Source organism: Salvelinus fontinalis, chromosome 13 (genome assembly GCF_029448725.1).
Source record: "Salvelinus fontinalis isolate EN_2023a chromosome 13, ASM2944872v1, whole genome shotgun sequence".
NCBI lineage: Eukaryota > Metazoa > Chordata > Actinopteri > Salmoniformes > Salmonidae > Salvelinus > Salvelinus fontinalis.
The window spans coordinates 29,559,064-29,579,092 of record NC_074677.1 but is presented as its reverse complement, the minus strand read 5'-3'; the positions used below and the strand labels follow the sequence as shown (position 1 = coordinate 29,579,092).

General features: G+C 40.9%; 1 protein-coding gene across 1 annotated transcript in view; it reads right to left on the bottom strand.

Annotated features, from left to right (window-relative positions):
• LOC129868392 (vacuolar protein sorting-associated protein 37D-like) overlaps nt 1–19,993 on the bottom strand; it is a 46,773-nt gene extending 26,780 nt beyond the window's left edge. Inside the window, exons 1-2 of the mRNA XM_055942333.1 lie at nt 19,698–19,993; nt 8,998–9,169 (exon numbers count right to left, since the gene is read on the bottom strand). Of these exons, the coding sequence (XP_055798308.1) occupies nt 8,998–9,169; nt 19,698–19,829 (304 nt within the window). The 5' untranslated portion in view covers nt 19,830–19,993. The remainder of the gene's footprint in view (nt 1–8,997; nt 9,170–19,697) is intronic.
• Nucleotides 19,994–20,029: the final 36 nt, after the last annotated feature.

Below are 20,029 nucleotides of genomic sequence, written 5' to 3'. Positions count from 1 at the left end.
TGATTTAGAACGGAAAACATGCATACCCTATGTATGGCATGCGCCAAGTTTATAAATCTCAATATTTTTAGATGTCAGTATTCTTTTCAGAAATGGCGCACGCAGATATTTAGTGTGAAACTTACGAAACGGTTATAAATGAGGCCCCAGCATCTTGTGTAATGAGATTTGTACAGAATGGTTTCTCAGCTCTCCTCAGATCCAAGAAGACTGTGTGCGTGCAGAGGAGGTTAGAGCAGTGCTAGCACTCCAGATTGGAGCCGAGTGGCTTCATCTTTACTTTACTACAGTCTGACAATAGCAACACCGTTTGCATCTTCTAGTGCCTTCAGCAGCTAACATGAGAATAACATGAGAAGAATTCAAAACACAAATCCAGCAAGATTGATTACACCTTCAGGCTAGTTGAAAGGTGAAGGATTTTGTCTCTAGATATCTTCCTACAATGTGTGCTTTCACAGCTCACCACTATATCACATTTGTTGGGCATTTTTATTTTCTCCTTACAGCTCCCCAAAATATTAGACATCGAGCTAATTATTTCACAATCTCTTTATGACAACTTGGCAGTATACAGCAGGCCTACACTGTGTGAGGTAATGGAAGGAAAGCTCCTTACATAGGCCAATGCTAACATGTTTAATTAGGCAAATGCTAACATGTTTAATTCCCTCCCCCCTCACGTCAGATTTAACAGATCTCAAAAAGGTCAAGGTCATGGGAAGAATATAGTTAAATATGGGTGCGGGCAAAAAAAAGACTTCAGGCCACTGAAGGTCTCCTCATGCTGCAGAGATTACTCTCTCTCTCGTACAATGCTGTGTGAAACTATGGGTACACAATTCCCATTGGAATGTGCAATGTTGAGAAAAACTGTTTTCCATTTGTTACATAACTACTTTATGTATCATTTGTTACACATACGTGAGGGCTGTCTTTGTCTATCTGGCAGTTGTGGTTTGATTCCCAGGGGGATTGAGTACAAAAGCCTGCAAAGGGCCCCATTCTCCCCCCATGTGGGAAGGTCTGTGTAAGGGGAGTTCAGTAGCCTTAATCCAACTTTGATAACTACCCCCACCAACACACATACCAAAATGAAACTGACTTAATTACTGACTCCCACCAGTCACAGTGCAATCTCACACCCTAGCACTAAAGTGGCTGGCTTCCAATCAGTCTGAAGCCGTGGGAGTGTAAGCGGCCAATAAAAGCCTTGCGCTTCATGGTCACTCAGAGAAGTGGGCTTTGTTTGTCTTGGTGCTTCTTTTCACGTTTGCATGTATAATGACCTGATTTATTGTAATTTATTGTAATAGTTCCAGATGTATCTCAAGTCACACTGAAAGATATCTGTGGGTGGGAAGAGCCCACGTTGTAGAGCAGGGGGGCATACTTTTCTGCAGCAGTCCCATTCTGTGTACATTCAATGTGGGCGGAAGCATCGACCACAGGTTTCTTTCTGTGTGTTCTGAAGAGAGGAGGTGACGTCGGAAACACATGCCGTCTATAGAGAAAAATAAGAAACTCTAAATACATAGATCAGATTTGTTGCCTACTTTCTGTCAGAAGTTAGAGCCCAAACTTGCGCAAACAAAATTCACAACTCAAAGGGAAACAGCTCTGAATTCACCTTCTGGGTATTTTGAATCCCACAAATAAGCCTAAGCCTCAGTGCTGACAGTAATTTGAAACGAGGGGGAGAAATATATCTAAACTTGGAAGTCAATACTACTGTAACCCTCTCACCAGGCTCGAATTTGACTCTCACAACATTACCTTACTTAGAATATCTGAACAGCATGGGACATTAGGTGAGAAGGACATCTCCAATAAGAATCCCTATTGTAAACTCGCTAGGGTTGTAACGATGAGCGATGACAGTTGGGAAGCAAGTTCAGGAAGTGAGTGTTTTAATAAAACAAACAGAATATAATACAAAACAAGAACCACTAACAGCACACAGACATGACACTGGAACAGAAACAATAACGCCTGGGGACGGAACCAAAGGGAGTGCCATATATATAAGGACGGTAATCAGGGAGGTGATGGAGTCTAGGTGAGTCTGATGTTGCGCAGGTGCGAGTAACGATGGTGACAGGTGTGCGCTAGGGTATTAACTTCAGATAGACTGATTATAGATTTTTGTTATTATATAAGGATATGCTTTCCCATGCATTAAATGACACTGAAACAGTAAATGACTCCACCAATGCAACAGAGATAAGGTTCAAGATGTATATTACCACATTTTCAATGTGCCACATCAAAAGAAATAAAAATAATGAACCCCAATGAGTCAGGCACAACCCATGTCCAAATGACTTGCAAGCTTGGTTAGACCTGTTGGAGCGCATTGGAGCTAAAACAAAAATACTACACACAAAGTCCCGAAGCACCCCACCGTTGTGGCTACTCACTACTCGTAGACATTTCCTCAGTGAAGTAGCTTATAGCAGTTCCGTGCAGGTGTCACAAGATCCACAGCAAGCACAGCTATCAATGCAGACAGTACTCCTTAGCAGCAACAGATATCCCATAGAAACATGAACTCGTTAATCTTCCACAAGCAATTCTCTCCAAGTCTCACACGATGCTAGGCTAACCTCGAGCTGTCAAATACCTCCACGATGAGACGGTACGTCGGTAGCTTCAGTCTCTACTAAGTCTTTCTTAACAAAATAATAACTATATTATAAAATCAAATCAGTATTTCCCTTCAAAACTCAGTAGATATGGGTTTTGTTATACTTTTATCAACATCTTTTATAGTTTTTCTTCACCAACACTGAAAATGTCTCTTTCCCCCAGGCCTCCTGTTAACGAGGTCAACTCTCCCATTGGCCACAGCTTAACAAGCTACCTTATTGGTCAACATTTTAACTTAAAAGTAAACCAACCTATTCACTTGTACATTAAATAAATATTTATTCAAAATAAATGCATTAACAACATTACAATTCAGGAGCAATTCGATCACCTTTTAAATCTAATACCAATTAATTATAACAAATAAACTCTATACCTGGTTTTAACAAGGTTATTACACTACTAATTATCAATAGTGGGAACAAGCTGAAAAGAATAGAACGTGAGCTGGTGGTGGCAAGTTGATGTGACAAGTGACAGACAAACAGACAAAGGCTGCAGGTCCACCTGTGACCACAGCAACCTTGACCACATTCCGCACTTGATGTCTTCCATCTCTAAGCAAGCTGCATTACGCAATACACACAATACGTTGAGCCAGAACACAGTGTAACTCTTCTGCGATTTCAAAAAAGGAATTGTTCCTTTTTTTCACCTTTTCCCCTCTTCTCTGGCCAAATGAGAATCAGATGTTTTGTGGAGGAAGGACGGACTCCCAACCATCCTGCTTTTTTGGTGCAGCTGGAGTGTCGGGACAGTATGTGTGTGTGTGGTGACAAGAAGGTGAACATTCCACCCTCCTTCCATCATTGGACAGCTGCTAAGGCTGTAGAAGGGGATAAAAGGGGAGGAACGATTGGCTTCAAAACATGCCTGTTGTACATGAGGGTTAATTTAAATCGAATGCTTTTGAGATTTCCTCTGTAAATAATATGGATAAATCCGTCTAAACATCAAAATAGGTGTTCAACAATTTAGCTGATTTAAACATCTGTGGATCTGAGCAGCACCTGCTTTATCCCCAATTGAGGAAAAAGTAACATATTTCTGAGTTTCACCCATGAGGATCAAGAAGAGGAGTTTTACGGCTTCCTCTACCGAGCGGCTGCTGCTCTGCTAAAGCATTTAAGAGCTCTAACATACCCCACTGGTGCAGCTCTACTGTCGTCCTGTCAACATCATGCCTCTGCTAAGCAAAGACAAGGCCCCTTTCCACCCCCAAATCCCCTGACAACTGCTCAGTTTCCTGCTGGCATTTATGCGCCCAATCTTTCCCATGACCATTAGCTGGTGAGTTTGCACACAGTTACAGCAGCAAAAACCCAGCCTGAGGGGTGAGCCGTCTGCCTTAAGAGGCTTTTCGAAGCAACTATCTACACAGTCATGTGCCATTGTCTTTGAACTACCAGCTAGTGGGAGAGCAGCAGACAAAAGCCTTTCGTATACACTACCGGTTAAAGGTTTTTTTTTTTTTACTATTTTCTACATTGTAGACTAATAGTGAAGATGTCAAAACTATGAAATGACACATGGAATCATGTAGTAACCAAAGAAAGTGTTAAACAAATCAAAATATATTTTATATTTGAGATTCTTCAAATAGCCACCCTTTGCCTTGATGACAGCTTTGCACACTCTTGGCATTCTCTCAACCAGCTTCACCTGTAATGCTTTTCCAACAGTCTTCAAGGGAGTTCCCACATATGCTGAGCACTTGTTGGCTGCTTTTCCTTCACTCTGCGGTCTGACTCATCCCAAACCATCTCAATTTGGTTGAGGTCGGGGGACTGTGTAGGCCAGGTCATCTGATGCAGCACTCCATCACTCTCCTTCTTGGTAAAATAGCTCTTACACGCCTGGCGGTGTGTTGGGTCATTGTGCTGTTGAAAAACAAATCCTAGTCCCACTAAGCCCTAACCAGATGGGATGGCGTAACGCTGCAGAATGCTGTGATAGCCATGCTGGTTAAGTGTACCTTGAATTCTAAATAAATCACTAGCAAAGCACCCCCACACCATAACACTTCCTCCTACATGCTTTACGGTGGGAAATACACATGCAGAAATCATCCGTTCACCCACACCGCGTCTCACAAAGAAACAGCGGTGGGAACCTAAAATCTCCAATTTGGACTGCAGACCAAAGAACACATCTCCAGATCCCCCCCCCGTCACAACACAACTGATTGGCTCAAACGCAAGAACGAAGAAAATAAATTCCACAAATTAACTTTTCACAAGGCACACCTGTTAATTGAAATGCATTCCAGGTGACTACCTCATGAAGCTGGTTGAGAGAATGCCAATAGTGTGCAAAGCTGTCATCAAGGCAAAGGGTGGCTATTCAAAGAATCTCAAATATAAAATATATTTTGAATTGTTTATCACTTTTTTGGTGACTACATGATTCTATATGTGTTATTTCAGGGGTGGCAGGTAGCCTAGTGGTTAGAGCATCGGGCCAGTAACCGAAAGGTTGCTGGATCAAATCCCTGAGCTGACAAGTTAAAATCTGTCATTCTGCCCCTGAACAAGGCAGTTAACCCACCCACTCTGGTAGGCTGTCATTGTAAATAAGAATTTGACATAAAATAACTCATTTCATAGTTTTGATGTCTTCACTATTATTCTACAATGTAGAAAATAGTAAAAATAAAGAAAAACCCTTGAATGAGTAGGTATTCTAAAACTGACCTGTAGTGTAGATTTGCAGCACCACTTGGACTGTACAACAGTTGGGGGGGTGTTAAAGTCAACAAATAATTAATATCTCCTTATTTGATTTGAATGCTAGAACACTGGCTGAGGCCGTAGGGAAATGCAGGTTGGGAGTGGGATTGAATGGAAGTAGGATTAGGAGGTGTTGCAATCTCATTCCTATGCTTGTCCTCATATCTACTGCATGACTTGGTGCACCTGGGAGATTTATAGCTAATCTAGACTTTGTTTTGTGCCCCCCTAAATTTCCATAATCTAAATAATTCATTCGCAATGCGCTGAGCCCGGGTTGTTGAAGAGCCGAGTGGAGTTCAAACAAAGATTACAGTTTAACCCTTTACACTCGTGGGAATTGGTCTATATAGGTGCAACATATAACTAAAACATTACAAGGGTTTGAGTGAAAGGACTAACTGGTGTCTCCAAATGTGCACAGTTCCTAAGCAATGTCAATGCACTTTTATGACTCAAAGAATATATATTTATTTTGCTCTCCTAGCCGTGCCGTTGAGGAACTAGAGCAAGCACACTTGTAGTCGTTTCATTTAGAACACAACCCACCCTCACACATTTACTGTTGTTTACACAATCCCGAAAACAGTCCATTATAAATGGCAATCTGGGACAGGTAGGCATGATTTGAAAGCTTGTTCTATTGCCAACATAACTAGCTATGTTATAAAATATGATCTTACAGTGTTAGGTTTCACAAGGCAAATCAGAGAAACAGATCGTAATTTTGGTGTGCATTGAAAGGAGACATGAGAAATGTTCCCTCTAAACTGTGCACGGGCACGCAGCTCCCCGGGACTACTATGCAGAATAAATATAAGCCCGCACAGAGAAACACGAGATTGAACTTCACTCAACTTTCTAGAGTTTTCCCCGTTAGTTAACACTATCAACTTTTCCCTTTACTGTGGGAATTGTGATCAAATTAACACAATATTAGTCGCTTTCAATGCAACATACCGAAACAAAATGAACAATGCAAAACTTAGTATACAAAACTAACTATGCAAGAGATTTTGTTGTAGGGAGAATGCATCCGAGTAGGATTCTATTGCATTGACAGGCACGACTCAGGCCCATACTCTACACAGACCGGTACGCCATAACCAATCAGAGCTGCAGCAGGCCTATATACAAATAGACGATTGCCATATATGGATCTGTGCCATTCACCTTGAGCTGGACTGTCTTTACAGCATGAGCGGTCCTGGGTAGATGTGCTTGTTTTGAGATCAAAGCCAGAGCTACATGTAGTGAAGTATGCACAGTTGTGCATTTGTTCATATCCTTTGCTAGTTACTGAGTTATTAATCCAGTTACAGATAAGTTGTAGTCAGCAATGGGTGAGTGATTGCTTCCTACAAAACGTGTGCATTTCATCTTTCAAAAGCAAGTCAGGTAAAGAGCTTCTTTGTCTTAAAGGTGCAGTGTTGTATTTTGAGACTTGAATAAGCTTGAATAAGCTAAGTAGCCAATTGGCAGAGGGTAGCATGATTTCCCTTATTCTCTGTAATAACGGCATGGAAATAATGATGCATTTTATTTTGCAAAGTGGTTTCTTGCATCAAACAACACAACATTTTCAGTTACCTCCTTGTCTGAAGGACAAGTGGTTATAAACAAGTTAATGTCAAGCGCTGCATGTTTTTTTCCAAAGGTCTCATAGAATGTAGAGCTACATTGAACACACATTGGCTGCTACTGTAGGCTGAAGAGTGAACGGCTATTTCCATGTTAAAATGATATGGGATGCATTTTCTCCATTGTTTTTGATTGTGGCCCACACTGATAGTCCTACATTATGATCAAATAGCCATAGTAGCCTACTTAAAACTGTTACTTAAAGCGGGTACAGCCTGTGTCCACAGTAAACGTGTCCCGGAAGTTTTCACAACGTTCATGTTTGCGCTCAGCAGACCTGAAATTTGCTCAGTGATACATTTTTTGAGGGAACATAGGTCATAAATGCATTCAGGTGAAGTGTGACGCGGCAAATTTTCTTCACAATAAACAAACATAGGCTCATTCTGTTCAGAACAACCCAGGGTATGACGCTATGTCATCTTGTAGCTGTACATCAAACATGGTGATCATAAACTTTGACACTGTATATGACATGAGTTTTCTGATTTGGAAATGTGAAGTGTACATTTGGACTCACGGGTGTTTGGCTTCCTTTTATGACATCCAAGCGGTATTTTTTATAATCCTGAATGTCTTGTCTTTCCAAATACATAGAGTAATCTTAATTTACAGCTTTTCCCTCACTCAGCCAACCCAAAACATTTCTAAAGTTCTCCAATTACTGGGAGGGATGGGGCCAACTTCTTGTCGGGCGCAGTTCTGTCAGTCAAAACCCATACAGTGCTGTGAAGTGCAGAGCCAGATCTCTGGCATCATGTATTGCATGTTACTGTGCAGCCACTATGTTTCAATTTAAGCACTTATTAGTGCCCAAATCTGCCATTTTCAACTGAGTGTAAAGGGCTACGATAAGACAGCGAGACTGAAGTTCTCTCTCAAGTCTCGGAAGGACTGCCCCAAAAAGGGGCCACTTTGTCTCTTAGAAAACACGAGGTAAGGCAATGAGGGCCACCGCGGACTAAACCATGCAATTACTCAGCCCGAGGAGGTTAGAGTGATGGCGCTCCTTTGGGTACTGAGGTTTCTGCCTAGTTTACTTTGGCCTTGTGGGTAGCTCAGCATTTTGCATGAACAGTACCACAAGAAAACACATGTTATTTTGTATTCTGTTTATTTGTTTGTCTGTTTAAATAACATATTCTTTGATTCAGCGAGTCAAAGAATCAAAGAAGTCTGACCGTGAGAAAACAGTCAGCTTCTTACACTGCCAAGAAGGAAACCAGGAGAAACACAATATTCAGTCCTTTTGGCCAAATAGAATAAACATTTTAAAAAACAGCTCCCTTAGCAGAGGAGCGCCCCTGTTAACTGTTTGGGAAATGAAACAGGCTCATGTGGAGCAGGAGTCATATTTCATACATGCTCCAGTGGTTACTCTTGGCTAGTGTTGAAAGAGGGGTAGAACAGCCAGGTGGGAACCCCTTTGCCTGAGCTCACCCATGGGGACACAATAGTTCTGCAAGACCCCACCTCCGCCCCTCACACCCATGAGCGGGACTGGAGGGGAGGGGCATGGACCAGGTCCAGAGTTTGGATCCCAACAATGCCAGCAGATTTCACCCACCAACCTGTCAAATGTAATAACAATCCACACAAGAGGTTGCGACGCTGATCAGCGCGGGCCTCATAAATTAAACAGCCGACATTAGGGCGTTGTTATGGAACACTGTTTCTCTGTGATGTGTTTCCACAGACACAAAGGCACACACCCTGGGGTTGTTTAGATGTTATTAATAAACCATTGTAGAATTTGCGGCTTACCTCAAAAATAGTCAGCTACAACAGCTCATCAAACTCTCGTTCCCTGGTCTATGATCACTCCGCACACAGACATTATATTTCCATAAATTCTTATCCAGATGTATTTTTATATTCTTAATCCTGACTCATGGCTGAAAGCAATATTCCATGTACACCCAGAAACAGAGACAATCTTCCTTTCTCCTCTGCCTCTCTTGGTCACATGTAGACTCACCGAGCCGGCTCTGTTTTTCCCGGCAGGCGGTTGCCAGATTGGTCAGATCCCTATATTTCTCAGCCAGCTGGAGTTTGCCGTTGTTGAGGCGGGGTCGCCTGGCAAGGCTCTCCTCGGCCAAGCTCCGGTTGGAGGTCAGCAGAATCTCTCTGTCCACCTGCAGCTCCTGAAACTGGAGACAGGCATGGAGTCAGAACCCTGAGAATGTACAGCTCAGCACACACAAAGAAAAGGTAAATGGATTAACTGAATCAATAGCAGACTGTGATGGTAGGGTGCCATGTTTAAAATAGTATTCCAGTAATACAGGTGTACGTGTATCAACCACCTTATAGCATCTTGATAAATAGGAGTTTAAAGTTGGCATAACAGTTGGAAATGTACATATTTATTTAGCTATTTAAATACTGATGTTTACAAATCTGCTCAACTGAGCCTTCACAGAATTCATAGTTAAATAAAAAATGTGTCAAGCAACAATAGATCTTCAAGGTTAACCTCACTCTGCAGGAAATGCTCTACACACTGAGTTTGAAATGTATTGAGCTGGAAAATGTTTTCTCACAGGGTTTGAGCAGAGAAAGCAACAGCAAAGGGGTTAGTCAATGTGGAAAGTACGAAACTGTGAGAAACAGCAGGGTCATTGAGGGCCAGAAACACAGGAAGGAACAAGGGTGTACTGTATATACATGAATGTTTGATGGTGAGTTACTTAAGAACAAAAACCTGTTCCAAGGTGTGAACTTCAACCAGTAGGTCTATACTAAATATTGAATATATCAAAGGACTTTCCCAGTCAGGGTTAATAAAACTGAGGGCTTGATACTTGATACTTAATTTCATGTGAAGGTTAAGTCAAGATGTGTTAAACAAGATCAATAAAAATTGATGTTAAAAAAATAACTTATAGGCCACATTCCCAAACCAATGTGACTTTCCACCTCTGGCAAATAGCGGACTTTGAATTCCTGGTCAAGAGCCTCGCTCATGTTACACATGGACCGCATGATACGCTTGTGGCCTTGGCATACACACTGGGAGGATTCAGTTGATGACTTGGCACTAGCGAAGTAACATTTTGCTTACTTCACATATCAGCCCTTTAAAGTTGTTCAAAAACCAAACTCAAGACTAAAGTCAGGCTATTGCTTACACTTTCAAGAATCTTCATACCACAGGCAAGAAAATGTATACATGTAGAGTCATTAATAGTGACAGTTCCACAGACTAACGCCTCGATCAGACCGACAGCATCATTGCATCAATACTGCGTAATAAATTCTTCAGTCAAACTTTCCCATGATCTAATCCAACATTTTTGTGGATATATTGTACCAGTCAAAAGTTTTGACACACCTATTCATTCAAGGGTTTTTCTTAATTTTCACTATTTTCTACACTGTAGAATAGTAGTGATGACATCAAAACTATGAAATAACACATATGGCATCATGTAGTAATCAAAAAAGTGTTAAACAAATTAAAATATATTCTATATTTGAGATTCTTCAAAGTAGCCACCCTTTGCCTTGATGACAGCTTTGCACACTCTTGGCATTCTCTCAACCAGCTTCATGAGGTAGTCACCTGGAATGTATTTCATGCTTTTCCAACAGTCTTGAAGGAGTTCCCACATATGCTGAGCACTTGTTGGCTGCTTTTCCTTCACTCTGCAGTCCAACTCATCCCAAACCATCTCATTTAGGTTGAGGTCGGGTGATTGTGGAGTTCAGGTCATCTGATGCTGCACTCCATCACTCTCCTTCTTGGCGAAATAGCCCTTACACAGCCTGGAGGTGTCATTGTCCTGTTGAAAAACCAATGATAATTACACTAAGTGCAAACCAGATGGTATGGCGTATTGCTGCAGAATGCTGTGGTAGCCATGCTGGTTAAGTGTACCTTGAATTCTAAATACATCATAGACAGTGCCACCAGCAAAGCACCATCCCAATCTCCTCCTCCATGCTTCACGGTGGGAACCACACATGCAGAGATCATCCGTTCCTCTACTCTGTCTCACAAAGACAAGCCGGTTGGAACCAAAAAACTCAAATTTGGACTCATCAGACCAAAGGACAGATTTCCACCGGTCTAATGTCCATTGCTTGTGGCTCAAGCAAGTATTTTCTTATTATTGGTGTCCTTTAGTAGTGGTTTCTTTGCAGCAATTCGACCATGAAGGCCTGATTCCCGCTGTCTCCTCTGAACAGTTGATGTTGAGATGTGTCTGTGACTTGAACTCTGTGAAGCATTTATTTGGGCTGCAATCTGAGGTGCAGTTAACTCTAATGAACTTATCCTCTGCAGCAGAGGTAACTCTGGGTCTTCCTTTCCTGTGGTGGTCCTCATGAGAGCCAGTTTCATCATAGCGCTTGATGGTTTTTGCGACTGCACTTGAATAAATGTTCACAAATTTTCCATATTGAAATGTCTTAAAATAATGATAGACTGTCTTAAAATAATGATAGACTGTCATTTCTCTTTGTCACGACTTCCGGCCGAAGTCGGCTCCTCTCCTTGTTCGGGCAGCGTTCGGCGGTCGACGTCACCGGCTTTCTAGCCATCGCCACTCCATTTTTCATGTATCCATTTGTTTTTTTGTCTTGTTCCCTGCACACCTGCTTTTCATTCCCCAATCAATCTACATGTATTTATTCCTCTGTTCCCCATCATGTCTTTGTGTAAGATTGTTTGTGTTACGTGTGTATTGTTGACGCGCCAGACTGGCTTGTTTTTTCCGTGTTCTTTTTTCACGAAGATGTTTATTGTTAAACATAATTCTTGTGACTGTTTTGCGCGTTTTGCACTTTTGCCTAAATAAAGTGTCCGCCTGTTCACAAATCTCTGCTCTCCTGCACCTGACTTCGCTACCAGTACGCACACATCTGACACTCTTTGCTTACTTGAGTTGTTCTTGCCATAATATGGATTTGGTATTTTACCAAATAGGGCTATCTTCTGTACACCCACCCTACCTTGTCACAACACAATTGATTGTCTCAAACGCATTAATTAACTTTTAACAAGGCACAACTGTTAATTGAAATACATTCCAGGAATCTGGTTGAGAGAATGCCAACAATGTGCAAAGCTGTCATCAAGGCAAAGGGTGGCTACTTTGAAGAATATAAAATATAAAATACATTTAGATTTGTTTAACACTTTTTTGGTTACTACATGATTCCATATGTGTTATTTCATTGTTTTGATGTCTTCATTATTATTCTACAATGTAGAAAATAGTAAAAACAAAGAAAAACCCTGGAATGAGTTGGTGTGTCCAAACATTTGACTAGTAATGTATGTGCAACAAAAGTTCAACATTTACCTTTTGCTACTATTTCTGTCAAGTCTACGCACACAATTTGATGCATATGTTGGATAAATAGTGGTTGTGTTTGCCTGCAATGCAATGGTGCAAGGCAAATGCAACATTCCATTGGAAATGTATGTACTTCTGGTGTACACAATGGCGCTGTCGGTTTGATCGAGGTGAAAGGTTTCAATTAAACAAAAATGTATTTTGCATTTAAGTAAGTGTCAATATATGGGAATAATCCCCAAACTAAAGGACAATTTGAAAATGTATTGCAAAGTATGCCAGCGGTTCAGTGGTCAGGACTAATGGTGCGTCCAGTGGCATTTTTGCTATGCATCGCTTTAGACCCAATGAGAAAAACACAGTTGCACGATGAAGGGATTCTGTGGCTTGTCATCTGTAGCTCCGTCCATCTTGTTCCTAAAACGAAATTTGCATAGCACAGACAGGATGGCAAACCACAAACCCCACTGTTAACTCAAATTGTCTGAAGTCAAAAGAGTGTGGAGGCTTTTATTGAGATTCGCTATTCTGCCTGAAGTAAAATTATGAATTATTTAGCTGCCAATTGCACTGTTTAAAACCTCAGGGATATTGTTAACTCTGGCTGAGCTCACCAAAGCATACCGAGGATAAATGGTTTATTTTGTTAAATGATAATGAGATTTTTGCCTCACTTAATATTAATACTCTGCTCATGACCAAAAACTGTTTGGCTGTCCTCATGGGGCATGCCTCCACTTGAAATTAATTTGCTTACAGGAATGTGAGAATTTATGTTCATTGCATCATGAACAAACACACAACAAAGTGGGTCAGTTGAAAGTGCTTTAGACTGAAAAAGAGCCAAGGAGGAAGAACTTCTCAGTGACATCAGAAAGTGGGGTTAAGTGAGGTAAAATTAATGAGACTGAGAGGGTGTACTGTTGCAGAGTGGCCAAAGGGAATTAAGTGGGAGGATTATTATCTACAGCTTGTATTGGTATGTTTCCCAAGTTACTGAGTCACAATCACTGATAGTAATCTTTGTCATTGATGCAGCTGGGTAGCACTGAGTTTTCTTGCAGCAGTTTTGAAATGCTCAGTCAATGGCTCCTCAACAGCGGTTTCTTTCGACTTCAGAGTTTACGTATAACCCTCACTTCTCGACTGAAACCACATGAGTTTCTTGCAACAGGAAACCAAAGCGAATGCCACCCCCCAGCCAGAGAAAGTCAGAAACCACTGATCCAAGCATAGTGGTCTCCAAGCTGAGGCGCATTGTATGCCTCACACCTCCCAAAATGGAGGGGAATATAGTCTTCTTCGGATTAAATATTTCCATTCCTGCAAGCTGAAACCGCAGAGCAAGATGCTAGATAAGACTTCTTTAATTGGAGCCAGTTCTATGTACAGGGAATGAGAGAACATTTCAAATTGCCCACTTTATCTGAGAAGAGGGTTGAGTCCAAGACTTCTGGCTCAGGGTGATAATCAATTGCTAATTAAAAGCTTCACTCGGCAGTCAGCATGAAGAAGGCTGTTTCTAACTTTGGCCAACTACAAAACTATGTCATCGCTCCCGGGAATCCAGTTCAGTGGAAAGTGTCTGGCTGGACATATCAGGCTTTTTACTAACCTTGCACTGTAATAATCAAAGAAGCTTTGCGGGTCCAAAATACATTTATTTCCCCTTCGATACTTAAACCCCTAATCGTCTCAGACTTCGAAGTTGAAGAATCACTTTGAAAAAAGTATTTCATTTAGCTATGATAGGCTGAAAGGAAAGGGGAGTGTGCAATGTATAAGCAAGGCTTTAATCTGTGTTCTTTAAAATGATTAATCAAATAGGGGAGAAGAACAAAAAGTCTTAGGGACTTTTTTTATCAAGGGCTCCCATTCTCAAATGAATGAAGGGGCCTTCTCAGAACTGCTTAGGGCCCAGCCTTCTCCCTCAGCATCATCAGGAGGATTGGGTATGTAAGGACATGCAGATGTTTCAGACCACTAACTGACTGACTGTATACACAAATGAGAAGTATGTCTGTGTGTTACAATGACAAAAAATACGCTGTGGAGGATGTACTGTACAACATGATAAATGCATAATCTAATGAAGTAGTGATGGCTTGAAATATGATTTCCACTGATCTCAGTCACAACCAACTGGGCATAGATGTCAGTTAAACGTCTAGTTTTGATTTACATTTGGTTGAGTTGTCACTAATGTGAATTCAATGTCAAATCAACAAACAAATTCACCATGTTATTAAATTTAGGTTTAAAGTTGGGTGAACAAAACACAATGCCCTTATGTTGATGACGTTTTGCAAATCCAATCAGTTTTCCACGTTGATTTAATGTCATCACATTGAAAAGACGTGGAAACAACGTTGATTCAACCAGTTTTTGCCCACTAGGAAGCCACAGGGAATAAAAGACTGTGGCTTCAATTGGATCATGGCTCTGGACATCACGGCTGCATATGTAATCTCGTTTTAGACAGCTCCCTGGGATTACCTTGACCATCTGATGCTGAGAGGTTAGAATTCAACCCCGAGAAACATCTCATCTGCCGTTTTACTGCTGGTCAGGTGACACTTTTCAAAGCAACCAATGACGGTGGACACTGACATGTTGACATGAAAGTCATCAGGAAAATGTGTGACTTATTCCACAGATGTTACCCAAGATATTGGGCAAACACTTTTCCCTGGAACTGTTTCTTGACCAACTTTTCTTTGTCAGGTCAAGATTTACTTTATGGAGATTATCTAGTGGGGTGATAAATGATTTCAATACCTTTTCATTGACGACTTAATCTGAACAAGAATATGCCCAACAGGCTACATTTTTCTGGATTACTTGTTGATTGCTTTTAAGAATATTGTAACTTTAAAATGTGTTCAAATTAAAATATATAAGCATGAAAAAGATTTTAAAACACATTTTGACTTGTGTGTGTTTGCTTTGAGGTTGGATTTCCTTTCTGTGTTACGAATCCTCCAAATGTGGGGTATTTGCTTCTTGCATTCCACTTCTGTATTCATTTTAATTGAGAATTAAATATTTAAAACACTCATTGCATGTAGTAAAATAATCTGAATGTTAACATTTAGTCTAGTTATTCATTGTAGGTTTATGGAGTATATTTTCCATTCCCAAATGGATTTGAACTTTCTAAACTGAGCCCCTCTAGTTTTTGTATCTGGGCCAATATCCTGTCTCTTAGGCTTGTCACACCTCTTTGTGCATACTTAATTATTGTCATCGAAACAGCTTGAAATATCTGCATTGTCACGTCACAGCAGGCAAGATGGCAAAGTCTACAGGGTATTAAACTACTTCTATGACGCCACACTGTGGCCCGCATGCAATTTAGAGAAACCACAAATCTTTGCAGCCCATTTGAAAGTGCTCTAAAGATTCTAGCAGTGTCTAACAGTTCCTGTGATTTTGCTAAAATGTAATTTAGCTCCAAGTGTTTTTCAATAGTCTCCCTCAACACTGGGCTACTTCAGTCCCTTCACAAGTGTCTTACTGTTCATTTCTCTCACACTTGTGGTTTGTATAATGATCATTTGCAAGGCAATCAGAGCCCCATGTTCTGTGGAATCCGGAGCATTTGGCCCAGAGTCAAAATAAGCACTGTGTACACAAAGACACTGCAGCTCCACTGTTCTCCCTTGAATTTCCTGCGACTACAAGGACACTGTACCGCTTATTTCACTCCAAATCCCTGTCATCCATGGCTATTCATAATCACCAGCGTTTTTCCCTAAACAGGAATAGCATCAGACCTTCCATTTCCTACTGTGGCTGCTCCTACCCCTGTTTAGCAAGCGGGAGGTCCAGGAGCCCCTGGGACTGTGCTTGTGATGATGCACTGGTTGTAAAGCAAACCACCAGACAGTGTTTACCGGCACTGACAAAAACACTTGAAGGGCACTTCAGATTTGGAAAAAAGTACAATGTTGTGTGAACTTCTCGAGCTGAAAATGTACTGATGTGGCAGTTTCTGTGAAGACACAAAAACTGGATATACAATAAAAATGTATGTGAACCTAGTAGAGGTTGTCCGATTATGATTTTTCAACGCCGATACCGATACCAATTATTGGAGGACCAAAAAAGCCGATACCGATTAATCGGCCGTTTTTTTAGTTGTTATTTGTAATAATGACAATTACAACAATACTGAATGAACACTTATTTTAACTTAATATAATACATCAATAAAATCCATTTAGCCTCAAATAAATAATGAAACATGTTCAATTTGGTTTAAATAATGCAAAAATAAAGTGTTGGAGAAGAAAGTAAAAGTGCAATATGTGCCATGTAAGAAAGCTAACGTTTAAGTTCTTTGCTCAGAACATGAGAACATATGAAAGCTGGTGGTTCCTTTTAACATGAGTCTTCAATATTCCCAGGTAAGAAGTTTTAGGTTGTAGTTATTATAGGAATTATAGGACTATTTCTCTCTATACCATTTGTATTTCATTAACCTTTGACTATTGGATGTTCTTATAGGCACCTTAGTATTGCCAGTGTAACAGTATAGCTTCCTTCCCTCTCCTCGCCCCTACCTGGGCTCGAACCAGGAACACATCGACAACAGCCACCCTCGAAGCAGCGTTACCCATGCAGAGCAAGGGGAACAACTACTCCAAGTCTCAGAGCTAGTGACGTTTGAAACGCTATTAGCGCGCACCCCGCTAACTAGCTAGCCATTTCACATCGGTTACACCAGTCTAATCTCGAGAGTTGATAGGCTTGAAGTCATAAACAGCGCAATAGCTGCTGGCAAACGCACATAAGTGCTGTTTGAATGAATGCTTACGAGCCTGCTGCTGCCTACCATCGCTCAGTCAGACTGCTCAAATCATAGACTTAATTATAATATAATAACACACAGAAATACGAGCCTTTGGTCATTAAAATGGTCGAATCCGTAAACTATCATTTCGAAAACAAAACGTTTATTCTTGCAGTGAAATACGGAACCGTTCCGTATTTTATCTAACGGATGGCATCCCTAAGTCTAATAAATTCCTGTTAGCAGGCAATATTAACTAAATATGCAGGTTTAAAAATATATACTTGTGTATTGATTTTAAAGAAAGGCATTGATGTTTATAGTTAGGTACATTTGTGCAACGACAGTGCTTTTTTTGCAAATGCGCTTGTTAAATCATCACCGTTTGTCGAAGTAGGCGCACCGATTATATGCAACGCAGGACACGCTAGATAAACTAGTAATATCATCAACCATGTGTAGTTAACATAATCACTAGTTAAGATTGATTGTTTTTTATAAGATAAGTTTAATGCTAGCTAGCAACTTACCTTGGCTTCTTGCTGCCCTCGCGTAACAGGTAGTCAGCCTGCCACACAGGCTCCTCGTGGAGTGCAATGTAAGGCAGGTGGTTAGAGCGTTGGACTAGTAAACGAATGAGAATAAATAAGAATGTGTTCTTAACTGACTTGCCTAGTTAAATAAAGGTGTAAAAATGTTTTTTTAAATAATCGGCATCCAAAAATACCGATTACCGATTGTTATGAAAACTTGAAATCGGCCCTAATTAATCGGCCATTCCGATTAATTCGTCGACCTCTAGAACCTAGTATAAAATATAATTGTTTGACATTTGATATTGGGAAATATATTATACAAACATGATGAATGTGTTATGAATTAATATGCCAGCGTGAGGATACTGGCTCATTTTCCATCAAGTCTGTACAATCTGCAAGAATTTACCAGCTAGATTTGTCTTGGGGGAAAAGGGCTTGAGTGTTGCTCTGCTCCTTCACTGCCATTTGTGGTAAGCTGAGGTGCTCAGGGACTGAGTGTCTTCAACTGGAGCAGATACAGTGTCCAGATGACTGTAATTTAATTTTCCCAGTTAGTGCTTACTACCCATGTCAAATCCCATGGAGCCAGTAGAGGATAGCAATTATGCCAGTCAGGAGGCTGAGAACATTCTCTAGAGGGAGCTAGCCAGTAGCTAGTGAGAGGTGGGCTATATACACAAGCTTCCATTGTTGTGCCATTATTGTGCCATTAATGACCCTTTCAGAGCGGTTGCACTTGGAGACCCCAAAGTGTTAATGAATTGTCAGCGCTGCTCACCAGTGGATCGTGGTTGTGGAGCCAGCCCCTACAATAAGTTCAACTACCACTACCACATGCTCACATGTCAGCCAACCATGCATATGTGGGCTTTATTAAACTAACAATGACAACTGCAGGAAAAACAATGGGAGGGGGGCATACCCAGACACCCTACTGATGTTTAGTTACACAAACTGTAAATGAGAATTGTGGGTGAATGTCTCAACTAACCTACAGTATCATATTGCCTAGCTTATTACTGGCATGTAACACTTTATAAATGTATGTTCAATCAAATGTCTTGGTCAAGTCGAATGCATCTGCTACTACAACCATTACTGAAATCCCTAACATGCCTCTAGCTAAGTAATGCTGATCCAGTCCCTTGGGAGCATTCCATGGCCTCTCTCAGTGAGATGCAACCCCTTTGGAAACATCTCTCTAATTCATTCGCTGCAGCAGTGAGGCAGGTTTCAAATGTCATGTCTTGATCTGAATTGGACACATGCGCATCCAGTCCCAAATGAATAACGATTTTCTCTCTGTCCAAGAATGAATGCCACACCTGATGAGTTCAAGCAGAGGGCTATGTACCATGAATCACAATTTTTTGAACTGTGCAAGACAAATAGAACAAGAACAAACTGCCCTAGTAATTTAACATTACATTTAGGAATATATGTTCTAGTGAGGAATAAGACAGGAAGACAGAATGAGGTGCATTTGCATTTAAATGTGCATGTGTGCAGAACAGAGAGACCGATTATATGTTTTCAAGGGAACATTTTAGTGCCTTTATAGCATTTTGAATAGGTTGATCCTGCTGCTCACTGAACATGTCCTGTATGGCAAGCAGGAATTCCCTGTTCAGGTCGATTGTTATGGAAAAACATTCTGTAAAAAACGTTATGGAATGTGAACAATGTCAATTGTACATACTATTTACATTCACGTAAACTCTATCAGATTGAAGGATAACGTGGGGGGAAACATTAAAGGCTTTTCCCATTGGAAGCCACGCACAATAATATAGTGTCATAGGAGGATAATAAAGCAGCTCATGCATTGCCTATAGCCTACATGATGTGCCATACGATGAGGCATCAAAGCAATTATTTCGCGCTCTATAGAAATCAGCAGAGAACATAATGTTGAGACCTATTTGAGTTTGAATGTAGCCTAATAGTCTGGAAAATGTAATATAAACCACATGTAACTGAGAGATACATTTGGCAAAACTGTGGTTTTATTCGATAGTTATCACATTGTAAAACCAAATACCTTCTCATTGAGTCGGACGATCTGGTCCATTTTTTCTTCATCTTGTAAAAGCTCCTGCAATTCACTGGTGTTCAGAGCCCTGTACCCGTCTGGGATAGAGTTCGTGTCCTTAAAATGGGACATTGTATTCATTCACAAGCAGTTCAGACGACTTCGTTTGTAAACCCATGTGGTTCCATGTCGTTCGCAGTGAATAGCACAGCCGCACGCGCGTGTAGTGTTGAAGCAGACCGCGTAGCGAGAACGGAACGTTTCTGTTGGCGGAGACAATACAAGATGCAGGGACACATACTTACCACGTTTGCAGCTAATATGTAATGCCACTGACAACC